Below are 13,652 nucleotides of genomic sequence, written 5' to 3'. Positions count from 1 at the left end.
TCTCGTATTATATATTTATTTCATATATTATTATTCTTTCAGTTTATACGCGGAGTGGAGTATAAAATTTAAGCCGGACGTGTCTGCGGCTGTGTAACGATATAACATAAAGAGCGTCTGTTATCCAAGAATCATCTTCGCTAACGATAACCAGAAGACTTCATATAACGCTGATTACCCTCAGCAGTGGCTCTCAATTAAGCGTCTATCAAATTTCTCGCAGCCAAAATTGAACCACAGTCCAAATTTTACCACGAAAGTTAAAGAAATTGATTTTTTTTTTACACCTATGCGCGATTAAATCACAATGTAACATCGTAATAATTACACTTATAAAATTGAATTTCATCATTTACGCATAACTGACAGGCTGAAAGTAAATTTAAGAATCATTGAGACTGAAAATGATTTTCCAAAATCGTACGTTGACAACCAGCGTAATAAAACTTTGTTCCTTCTAATTGTCTTCTTTTATTTTTTTTTTTTTTTTTTTTTTTTTTCAAAGAAGAGCGAGGGGGGTGGGGGAGGGGGGTAAGCGTTGATTCATAGATCAAAAGGTTGGCGGTCATTTTTGAGTCAATAAATTATAAATCACACAGGTGCCTTCGGGCGTCGGCTGCGTATATTAACTCTTGTATTTTTTTTTATTTTATTTTTTTTTTTTGCCCTCCCTCTTCTCTATTCCTCGCAGACAAGATAAATACAGCACTACTCGTTCTTCCGTTCGTTATTACACCGCTCTGATATCTTCCTCATTATCACATATATACTATGAATATGTGTAAACGTATTATACATGTATATATCCATTGTACATTGTACAGCCGAGATAATTATTAGGCTCATAAATTAAGCCCCGTCTTCTGATATTCACATATTTATTTACTCATTTATTTGCACGTTTTATCAAACGTAAAATAGTTATATACGTGTATAATAGCTCGCGTTCCTAATTAATCTGTAATCAACTTTATTACCACGAAATTTTTCATAACCAATATACGGGATCTCTTGATTCAATATATATTTTTGTTTCTTGTTTTTAGAACGTTTAAATTTATTTTTTATTCTTTCTTTTTCTCAGAATTATAAACTTGAGGTTCTTGATTAATTGTCCTTGGGCGATTTTGATTTTTCCGTCAATTTGAATATGTAATAATAATACGATTGTAAATTATATATATTTTTCATCCACTGTCTATATACTTCAACCTTAGAGATTATTAATTCCAATCCCTGATCTGTTCAGAATAAAAAAGTATTACGTGAAAATTGGATTCTTCACTTTAAGAATTTTCAAGATGTTAAAAAGAAAAAACGATGCAAAAATAAAATTCGATGTATGGTCATTGTGAAAAGTGAGATTTTCAACAAGAATATAAAAGTAACAAATACTATATCTCAATCTTCTGAAATGTATTGTAATGACTCGTTTTCCGCAAATTTTTCTCATCTCTCGATGAAATTGTAACGATTATTGTATTATCATGTGTATGTGAAATTTTCACTGACGCTTGTTCGGCAAAAAATCTTGATAAATGTTGTGAAAAAATAAGAAGTAGAAGCGAAAAAATACCGGACTAAAATGTTCAAAGCAAGCGTGTCGAAATAGAAGACAAAAAAACAAAAAAAACGAGGAAATCACGAATCTTGAATAATTTTACGTACCCATTTTACTTATTTACATGTTTTACGTATTATAAATACATGTACGTAATATAATAAATGAGAACCAAATAATGATAAAGTGTTATACCGTGCACGTATAGGCTACACATACTTACATATATATATATATATATATAAGTTTTTGTTTTAGGAATAACACTTGAGCCAGGTAATTGCATCCTGTTTTTAGTCACGCAAACTGGCGAGATGTTTAATTTTTTCTCTTTAGCGTGTTTTCCTTATAGTCCTTCGTTATTTTCTTATTTTCAACAACACTTTTGCGATCGTTGTTTATGAACAATTTTTTTTGTTTCTTTCAAAAGAACGGACAGACGCCGAGGCGTATCTCGATGCGCATCGTTGAAAAATTTCTCCTCAACGATCTAACCAACATGAGGAATTATCGCAGCTGGTAGAATGTATGATAGCCGTGCTTGTCCTCGGTAACGCACCTTTTGTAAAGCGTCCGCTGGATCGCTCGTGTGAAACGACGCAGCAACGCATCGCGGCGCGATAATAAGCCGAGAGTGTCGAGGCTGGCCTTACCTCTCATTCTATGCTCCTTAATAACTCGTTAATTATCATTTTAGGAAGCATCGCAGACCGCAAGATAGCGCAAGATAGCGCGGCAAGCGTATTATTGCGCTCTTCTACCGCAAGTATAACCAATTAATTTACGTAACTGATTTCCACCTTCCATTTCTCTCCCAATTCCACGTTACACGCGTATGACTCGCGTATGTATATATATATATAAATATATACGTACGGTACAATAATTGGTTTAATCGCCTTTCGAAAACTGAAACGTTCCAAGAAAATAAGTATACAAGTTAGCGCTTATTTGGCAAGGGGAAAAATTAAACAGATATTATGACCCAAAACACGTTTACGTAATTGTCAGAGACGCGCGAAACGCAATTCGAACGACGAAAGAAACAAATTGCAATTAAAATTACAACCTCCGCGCTCCTCGACAAAGTCAAACCTTTTCTTTTTAAACTTTTATATTTGTATAGGTATGTAGAGGATATAAATACCGCGATGACGAATTGTTCCGAAATTACGCTTGATTCACGCTTTTTGTTATACTAATTTCATACCTGTAATAATACCAGTCGAAATTTCATTCGCGACAATGACGAGACGACAACTTAATCATTTCTTCTGTCATCATTGATATTATCCTGTTTCTGTGCGAGAGTTTCTTGAAATTATTTCCTAAGATTTTAGACGTCAGCACGATGGAGAAGAAATATATATCGGTGATTGTAATTCGTGCGTGTAATTCAATAATCAGTCGATTCGCAAATTCGTTATTCAAGAATATTTAGTTTTTCAAACTTACTGCAAGTAAACTTTACTGATATTCAGCAAAAATAAAAATTAGCAATATTCTTTCAATCTTTGTCTATTTTTTTATCTTTTTCCCTTTTGTTGGAAACTTACTAATGTTTGAAGAGAATAACTCAAATTACAATAAAATTTATTCGATTTCTAACAGGTTCTGATTCTTGCTATCGAAAACAAAGAGAAAAAAAAAAAAACAAAAAAAATTATGTTATACAAGCACCTTGAATCATTATAAAGGTTTGCTAACGTTTTTCAGCAGGTTGAAAGATTGAGACTCAGAAAATAATTAGATTGTCGAAACATTATTAACTTATTGTTAGTTATATGGAATTTGTCCGGGTGAACAGTTTTCAACTTTAGAGGTAGATTCAACTAAACCGTCAATGCGCATGCGCAGAGTACTGAAAAGTCTGCTTTAAAGTCCTAGGAGTTGAAACTCGTCCGTTCTGCACTGCGCGCATGCGCCGTTGCGAACAAATCTGACATTACTCGACCCTAACCTCAATTTCGTGCTTAGTGAAAAACCGCGTAACATACTCGCGTTATATAAAGAATTGTGCGCAACAAAGAGACAACGGTCTTTTCGCCTCGCGTATGTGCAATATTTGTCTTCGTCTCACCTACGACTCATATTGCAAACTTACGCTCGGCCCGAAAAGGCCGAGTTTTCCTCCTTGTTACACAATATACTATTTTTCACACAGTAAAAGTCCTAACGAACTGCGTAAATGCGAATGTAATAAAACAAGGGAAAAAGTCACTTACCAGCAATGGGAGCCAAGATTTAAGGGGGTAGAAAAGAGAGTCCAACTCTCGTGTTGTACCTACGTAAGATTCAGAAGAGCGGAGGTGAGGCTGTCACGCCTTAAGTTGTAGAAGAGGCGGGTAATTAGCATAGAAACAGCGGTAAACTTGGCGAGAGTCCCTGCACACGGGGGCTTACCAAGTCAACAGGGTGTAAAATAACCGCTAAGCTGTCAGACAATGCTTTGCCAACCTTGCGACACTGTCGAGGACTTAACACAGCTCCGTGCTGCAACCGCAAGTATCTGAAATACGGCTACGGTATTTCCTTCGCTCGGGTTTCCAACACCTAGCCATTGTCTCAAACGCGACGTTGCCTGGCTCTTTATAACCTCAAATCTTGACTCGCGGTACGCCCAGGAAAAAGATCTATTTCAGTACGAACTTGTTAGAAAAATTGCTTGCTTCGAGTAAAAATTTATTGGCTAGAAACAATTTTCGATCGAATTAATAGTGTTATTACGTAACAAGTAAAAAAGCTCGGTCTTTTCCGGCCGAGCGTAAGTTTGCGATATGAGTCGTAAGTGAGCCGAACACGTATATTGAGAATATGCGAGGCGAAAGGCACGTTGCATCTTTATTGCACACGATTCTTTATATAACAAGAATATGTTAGGCATTCTTTCACGAAGCTCGAAGTTGAGGTTAGAATCGCGTAATGTCAGATTTATTTGCGACTGCGCATGCGCGCAGTGTAGAAAAGGTATTTTCTGTACTCCGCGCATGCGCGGTTGCAGACTCAATACACCGTCGTAGAAACGGGTACTTTGTTCACGGAAAATACGTATTAAAAAATGCGTAAAACATGCTTGCGTTATATAAATAAAATTGTAGCGTTCATGCCAAGTAAATTGTCTGATAGTTTCGTTTTGGAATGAAATCTCTTTGTTTCAAATAAATCCGTAAGAATTTTTTTCTGAATATATACGTGTGTGTAATTTGTACGGTTCGTTGGCTTATTGTTAGCTCGGGATTTGAAGTAAGTGAATAAGCGTAATGGATGCGATTAAACTATTTTTAACCTTTTTTCTTCTCAGTTGTCTTTCGCTAGATTGAAATATAATTCAAGGAAAAGATTGTTTATTGTAAGATAAAAAAAAAGACCTACTTTTTTCAAGTCCCTCGATTCAATCTAAAGTAATCGTATAATGCAAATAATCAAAATTTGGTTTGATTTTACAAAATTCAAGAAACCACATTTGTGCATGTGAAAGCAGTATTTTTTGTAGGGATTTAGTTGATATGAACAAATATTATTGAAATTCAACTGAATGGATTTCTCTTCTAGAACATTTAATTTGTTGAAATAAATATACGTATTATAGTTTATGAGTTGTATTGCTGAAACAGAAACTGATTCGTTTATATGAAATAAAAAGGGGTCAACAAGATATGATTCAAAATAAAATGAATATTTGTTCAAATTAATAACTATGCCAAAATTTGCTATATTTTAACAAATTTTATCGAATTTAAACAAGCCGTTTTTCTCAGAGTATTTCTGATACCTACATTCAAAATTGACGTTGACATCAAATGTTTAGGAAGCGGAAATCGAATGAAAGTCTTGCTTCAAAATTTTTAATTTCAAATTCATAAATTTTCAACATTTTATTCAAATAATTTTAATTCGAAATTTGAAATTGAAAATATTATGAATTCATTTTGGACAATTTTAGTAAATAACAGAAAAATTCTTGAACCCAGTAACTGATCCGTTAAAATTCTTATTGAAAATTTTGAAGACATAAGAATATTTGCGATTTATTTGCAATTATAATTTAGAGAGTGCCACGCGGATAAACGTAGATATTTACACAATTTTCTTCTCTTTTGGAGAGGATAAATTTGGCCTATTAAACGACTCTTGAGTTTTTAGGTTGGTGAATAACGGAGATTCTCAACTTCACGTGCGAGCAGTATAATGAAAAGAAGAAAAGAGAAGGAACGAGAAAAGTCAAGCTTTCAGAAAAACGGCCAGAGTTTAATGACTCAATGCGTCATGGTTCTAAAATTCCACTTCCGGCCCGACGTATCCGTAAAAAATATACGAAAATGTCAAAAAATGTAGCTAACAATTTTTCTTTCCCTCATTTGACTTTGTTGAATTTTCTAAATCTTTCATGTAATTTTTTTCGCAAATTTATGAAGCCAAAAGAATTAATTCAAAGTTGAACTGCCAAATACTCGCCAGTCTGTAATTTATTAAAACAAAGAAATTTACTTAAATTTAAAGTCTAGTGTTACGGATTCGAAGACTGAGGAAGAAGAATCAATACATTTGCCTATAAAATTTTATCAATAAAACCGATCAATGAATTCGTTGTACCCAAAACTGTTCTCGAGTAATTATTCAGGTGTATTCTCAAACTCGAATAAACGTGATATTTGAATCGAGTATTTTCACTTATACGCAGATATTTCTCATTTAATACGTTATTTGCTTGTGATCGTCTATAACATTAATTCTAAACGTACGAATGCCTGATTCTTTGCAATCTGTTTTATCTATATCGGAACAATAAATTGGAAACCCGCTATACAAACACAGGATATAAATATGCGAAATAGAAATTTCATTGTAATCTAGTAGTAATTAAGAAATAAGAGCGGCGATGGCTATAATTAATCCTCACATCAGAGACCCAGCTTCGTTCTTTTTTGTCTTGTCTTTTTTTTTCCCCCCGTGTGCGCTGTGTTCCTTTTAACACTAATAATATCACTGCTTATTAATGAATCCACTGTTTGCTTCTCATACTGTATAATAATATGATCAGGTAGGTACACCATCAGGTTAAAGCCCGCGGGTGCGAATAAATTCTTTCCTACTTTTCACGGGCCGTGATCACGGTGCACGGGGCCTTTAAAATAAACATATATAATTCATGAGTTACCACAATCAGACGGCGAAAATACTCGCACGCGTAATAAGAATACACGCGTAGGTGTATATAGGTACACATATTGGAAGCGCCAGACTTGCAGATACAAACGAAAGTGGCGAAAGAGAGAATAATAATTTGTAAAATTAACAGAAGAAGAGAAAAAAAAAAAACAAGGAATGGAGAAAAAACACCAACATCATATTCACGGAAACTTTTGGTATAATTTAGTTGCAAAGCGTATAGTCGTGACACGCGATCGTCTTGTTGGAGTAAATTATTTTCCTTAAAAAAAGTTCGAAGGTTGTACTTTTATCCTACTATTCCATTTACAATTTACACACGTATCGCAGCATGAATTTTCTATTTGTTTTTGTTTTTCTCTTTCTTTCTTCCTTTTTTTTTTTATTTCAACGAAATATATATATATACACCATCAGAATTTGTGCTAAGACGTAACCATACGCGGTGATCATTATCATAATCGTAATTATTATAGGAATATTTTAAGTTATAAAAATACAACAGAAATGAAACTGCGAAACTTGCAGAGTTATAATATGTGTTGTATACATGTATATGATATATGTATAGAGGTGGACGTATTGTTAGCTTGTTAAGCTTCTACTTCTGCCTCCGATTTCTACATCGAGAATGCGGGTGAGAGAGACCCGACTAACGCGTTAGACCGCGCCATAATAGAGTTATATAAATTCTTCAAATCTAAGAGCACAAGAGCGTGACTGGAGTGATTATTTTAATGGTTCTTCTGTAAGAACTCAAGTACCTAATGAGTAATAACGAGCTGATCCTAAATCACCGGCTCGCTCATTCTCGTTTCCGTGTGTGTATAATTATTCGAGAAATTGTGTCCATGTTATACAATGACAAAGTAAAATAGCGATACTCGAATAATGTGCCTAGTCGTTTAAACAGCGTCGTTCTATGTTTCGCATTACTTTATGTATCTGCAGAAATATTACAACTTCATCTTTTTTTTGGATCGTTATGATTATATTACATTCGTCAACTGCAATTTTACTAGAATTTGTCTGGAATTGTTCTGTTCAACGATATAAAGTAAATACACAAACAATGATAATAACGAAAATCGTTTGGGTTTACGTCACGAACCAAACGAATCACGTGTATCAGTTTTACCAACAATAAGCCTGACGGGTGTTTCCAGCATCTATTTTTCTTCTCGTCAAATATACCGGGACAATCTCTTGAAACTATACATACAATGCGCATGCGCCAAATAATTCAATCTCATTGGTCGGCGAAATCTTCCCGCGACGATATTCTTGTCTGCGATGCAGGCGAGCCAACCTACGCAAAATCTGTACGTTTGAATTTTCAAAGAGCATAAGCGTTAAATTCCGACCGTTCTTTGAAGAATCGACTTTCCGACCCAATAACGAATGCTTCCCAAACCTTTCCGAGTCGCTACCTCGATTATTTGAGATTCTAGCCTCGAAAATTCGTATCAACTACATCGCCGCCAGAAACAGTTCGACAGCTGAAACTCGGGATGGCCAGCCTGCGCGAACAGCCGATAAAACTCGCGCATGCGCGGTTGATTTTCAAGTTTCAAGAGATTCTCCCGGTATAAAACTCAGCGGTGCCGCTGATTGTATGTCCTTATAACTCCAGAACTACTGAACCGATTTTGATTATTTTTTTTCTATGAATAGGTGCAACGTCTGGCCGGGTATTAAGCTATACTTCGTTACATCCAGATCTATAATTTTGGATACATAACGATATTTGTAAGCTAAGTTGGAACGGGTGCAGACAATTATTAGAACGCTGACTAAGCTCTTAGAGATAGAGGAAAGTTATGTCCAAGAGTTTACAATGTCTTGATAAGCTCTGAAAAAAATTCTGTAGAGCACGTGGATATGTCCAATGGTTTTACCACAAAAAGCGTTTTAAAAGCTATATATCACAATAACAGCCACTGCAGAAAGCTGCAGCGTACAGCTAAAACTAAGCACATAGGTGCACAGATGGGTATCTTTTTGGTGCACCGGTAAATTGTATGCATGTCTGTGTGAGTGTGAGGTGCGACAGAGAGACACGGGGATTCAATGTATAGAATAATATGTGTGGTTGGCGTTAAAAGCAACACCTGCGCAGGAAATCACTTCCCACAAATGCAAATACTATCTTGATTGCCTGGTCGTTATCGAAAAACGCGCCAGTATAATACCCCAGAGCGATATTGTGATGCATGTTATCTAAATCTATATACTTATATCTACTACGCCGATCCATATCTATATACTGTGCTTGAGTCCCAGCCATTAATAGAATCATTCATCTTTCATGTAAATCCGTCCATTATCGACGAATTAGATACCTCTGAGAATGATTTTCGTTATAATGTTCGATATTGGACAAAGTATGACTGCAGGATTATTAAACGGTTTATACAGTCACCAATTAGTTGAAATAATTTGCACGAATTGCGGTGAGATCTGCAGTATCGGTACGTCACCATTTATCAATTGCATATTTGGTAAACCTCTAAAGAAACGCGGCTTACATACTTAAGTAATCGAGAGTGTTTTCACGGTAAGAAAATTGCAGAGTGTGAAGTTGAGTCACTATACACGTCCATTCTACACGCACCTAGTCATGCACCCACTTTACCGATCGAGTTACGTCTAAAACCCTCCATTACCGCCAATTTGAATCGATACTCACCGACTGGCTTTTCAGTGACTTGAATACCGACACATATAGATGCGTTATAGATCCAGGTACATCACCTGCGAAGCACGCATGACGATTGGACGTCTGGATTAGTGAGGCTACTCGAATCTTGAACTGCTGGAAAAATTGTAAGATCGAAATTACGTCAAGATGAAATTGTCACGTTTGGAGGATATTTGTTCATGTTCGTTACACGAAGTAACTGTACAAAAACCTAAAAGTCGTAACAGTTGTCAGCACGTGTAAGTTTTTACATTTGATCAGCGATCAGTATGCAAGTGCGATGAATGAAGTCTGAAGTTGAAAAAAATTACACTTCGTACATGACACTTTCCTGAGTTAACGTAATAATTATTCAATTTGTAATTACGTTCTAGCGTTGAGTAACAACTGCGAGAATATATTGTTCAAAAGTTATTATTATGTTTTATCGGAGTAAAGATCTCATGGGAAAGTGATTTTACAATTACATACACACATATGTGTCACAATGAATCTACGCTTCGAGGTCGTAACCATCTACCTGCCCCAATGTTCTTCTACCATATACTGCTAAAAGACCATTGTCCTTAATTACATTGAACGTATCAGTGATTATAAGGACATATATTAGAAGTCTTTTGATATTGACAACTATCGGGTACGTGAGTTGCAATAATTGCACCCAATAACCACTGACGTGTTAACGAATTCCCATCGACATGATACGTATCACCGAAGTGTCGCTCTTGGGTGCTACAGGAATACTGATGCTCGTTGCAAAAAGTGATGTTAGTTAGGTCACTTTGTGAACGAGCTCAAAATCCGCTAGTTGGCGTTTCAGGACTAGTCGTGATTGTAGTTTGAGTGTGTTAGTGATTGGTGTAAAGAGTGTGTAAAAAGTTAGAAATTAAAGGATAATTTTGCTGACAGTAACAACTCAAGTCACTGTACGACATGGACTCGACGAAAATACGATGCGTCATTGATGAATTGACCACGTGGATTTGCCACGATAAATTGTAAAGCATCATTTACTCGGCATTATATGACATTATCGACAATTTGTTTCGTTCACTTACATTGGTTTGCATAAAAAAAAAAAAAAAAACTTTTCTTCTCTCCCTCTTATTATAATGTATAATTATAATAGATTTGATGCTCTTGAATCGAAATATAGTAATAAAAAATAAGTACTTATACTTTTCGTATAATGTTTTTTTTTTAAATAAATCGCTATTTTTGCTTATAAATTTCAATCAAACAATAAATATTAATAAAAAAAAAGTTGAAGCATTAAAATCGTCAGAAAATCTATCTACTAGTATAATTCTAGTTATTTTGTAGTTTTCTTTTTTTTCATATCATCGATTGGAGCTTGGGGGTGTCACGTCTTTCTATGTTTAATATGCCCTGAGTTTACTACGTAAATAGATTAAAGTAGCGTAATTGCGAAACCAAAACACGGTGAATTCTGAATTTTGAACGACGAATGAAAAAAAAAAAAAAAAATGGAAAGCAGATATAGATTCGGCACATTAAAGCCTTGATATCTGTAATATTTATTTTTAAGAAGGATTTCGTTGCAAGACCAGTGTTACATGTTCGTCACTGAAACGCAACGTTTATAATGTTTGGTAAGTTCTCCCCGAGTACCAAACGCCCACCAAGTTTCGTGCAAGGCATCCCTCGTTCCCCGTGACCGTGGAAATAGAAGGGTTGACTTTGGCAGGGTTGGTCACCCGGTGGAATGAGTGTTGCGGGGTGCCGGGAACGCTGGTGAAAACGCATTACAATCTTAATGAGCACTTAGCATAACAATCGAAGATCAAGATCGGGTTTCTGAGTGGCTAAGCACAACGCGGCGAGCGCGGGCTTGCTCCGCAGTAATGCGCATGCCCGAAGCCGCTCCGCAACTGCGAGGTTTTAGCCGTTAACTTAACCGGCGTTTACCTTAATCTAAGATCACTATACGGCCCGCGGCTTCTACCCGTCATATATATATACATATACGTACGTGTATACATATATATATATATATATCACTATGGCCACCACACACTTCTCGTTGTAACGTATGACCGTGTGACTATGAATATGCATGCTCGGCGCCCGATACGTACACGTAACTAGAGGTAAGCTGCATGCTGCACGTTCCTGTATTACGGTGTCTTTCTATGCACCCTCGCCTGCAAGTTCCCATACCCAGGCTTAACCGGCTATCGGCTCCACTTATCCTCCTGTCCTGTATCTACACTGAGTATGAGTTGATTCAGTGTCACGTGTAATTTGTTACTACACGTGTTCGCGGGATCGCTGTTGCGGGACGAGAAGAAACTGCTTTTGACACTTCTGATAATGAAACGATCACGGAAGCACTTCGAAATTTCTCCCAATTGGCACAAATTGAAATTGTTTTTTTATCGCAGTAACGCATTTTACTTGTTATTTCAACGATTTTGTTACGGTGTATATCGAATTAAATTCTTCTTTCTTCTATCTCTGTATAGCAATTTTACAATGTATACTTGGGGACAATGAATCTGAGACGGCTAATTTTTTGCACTAGAGAGTTGTGTTGGCAGCGCAGAGAAACCTACAGCGCCACAGTCGGCCGAGCGCGAAACTAACTCGATCTCAATAAACGTAACATAACCCATGACCGTCGAATCTAACCTTAGAATACGTGTCAATCCAACAAGTCATTATGCCCGCGGATTCTTAGGTTAGATTCGACGGTCATGGGTTACGTTACGTTTATTGAGATCGAGTTAGTTTCGCACTCAGCCGACTGTGGCGCTGCAGGTTTTTCTGCGTTGCCAACATAACTGTCTAGTGTAAAAAATTAGCCGTCTCAGATTCATTGTCCCCAAGTGTACGTACGATCGTCATGATCACCACATTTCGAATGATAAAAATCATCGTTTTCAATAGCCACCTGAAATTACGAGCTTCAGCTTCATTCAACCTTTCTCTATGGACCAACTGATTGTGCACTGACATATGGTTGGTTCTACACAAAGATGACCAGGCACAGAATGAAAGGTTTTCCACAGATATACAGAGTATATTGGCGTACAGTTCCACTCCAGTTCGTTAAATTTGTCCAAATTAAGCGACGCCTACACTGCAACCGGCTACATCCTGATGCCCAATTTTCGTAATTCCCCTATTCCTGCATTCTGCACGTGCATTCCGGACCCCTTACGCACTTAATTTGATTCTCGGTGATCAGTTTATTCGTCTAACAAGAGCGTACCTGCGTACTTAGGGGAATGTTCTGAAAACCATATTGAAATAAACTTTGACTCACGAAAAATATGGTAGTTTTGTCGTTGGTTATAGCCGTGATGATATTGTCAATGACATATGTTTGCGAGCTTGTGTTAAATACGTTGAGGACGATATTCGCCGTATTTTCGCATTCGCCGAATCATTTTATTAGTGACATTTATATCCTGTACTATATAAAGTAAAATTATTATCACCTGAGATATCTTCTAGGATTACCGTTTTCTTATTACATTTAAATTATATGCATGTGTGTCGGTATATACGCATCCAGGACTATATAATCCAGTGTACAGTCATAGGGTTTATAAAATTACAACGAACAGATGGTGTCTTAGACATGCTTCGTCGCTTCTCACTGTTCGACATTAGGTTAGGCACAAGGGGTGTGTGAAAATTAAACATGAGTACGTGTGAAATTTTTATGAGTGTGCTCCGGTTTTCGTCAAGCTGACATTGCAGACGTAGCATGAACTAAGCAGAAAGAAGTGTCAAAAGTTTTATTGCGAAAAATAAAATGGAAAATCAAATTTGAACGATGTTTTATACTTGTACGCTCCAATGGGATGATTTCGCAAATATGTAAGAAAATAATGCTAAAACTGTCACTTACAAAGTCAGTTCCGAATATTTTGTGATACCTAGAGTTTACGGGATGTTCAACTGTGCGCGGACATCGAATTTTCAAGTATTTCGGCAATGAATGAGTTTAAAAGTAATCGGAGCATACATTTAACTCGAGTAATTAATCATGAATTACGAATGGATACCATCATGCTTAGAGAACACCATTGAATATCTGATTTCCGATTAATAAGCATATGACACAAAAATGTGATATCAAAAAAACTTCGTCAAGTCCAGATGTGCATAGAAACATGAGAACACTTGTTTATTGCAAAGTTGAGATTGGGAATGATTACTCGTTCGATTTCCATCAATGTTCAGGAAAAG

At 36.3% G+C, this 13,652-nt stretch overlaps 1 protein-coding gene across 1 annotated transcript in view; it reads right to left on the bottom strand.

Annotated features, from left to right (window-relative positions):
- Window positions 1–13,652, bottom strand: part of LOC124293909 — a 153,509-nt gene that overhangs the window by 62,630 nt on the left and 77,227 nt on the right. The window contains exon 2 of the mRNA XM_046736853.1: window positions 9,420–9,545. Within this exon, the coding sequence (XP_046592809.1) occupies window positions 9,420–9,545 (126 nt within the window). The remainder of the gene's footprint in view (window positions 1–9,419; window positions 9,546–13,652) is intronic.

This window comes from Neodiprion lecontei, chromosome 4 (genome assembly GCF_021901455.1).
Source record: "Neodiprion lecontei isolate iyNeoLeco1 chromosome 4, iyNeoLeco1.1, whole genome shotgun sequence".
NCBI lineage: Eukaryota > Metazoa > Arthropoda > Insecta > Hymenoptera > Diprionidae > Neodiprion > Neodiprion lecontei.
Note: the sequence above shows the minus strand (reverse complement) of the source record. Positions and strands in the feature narration are given on the sequence as shown.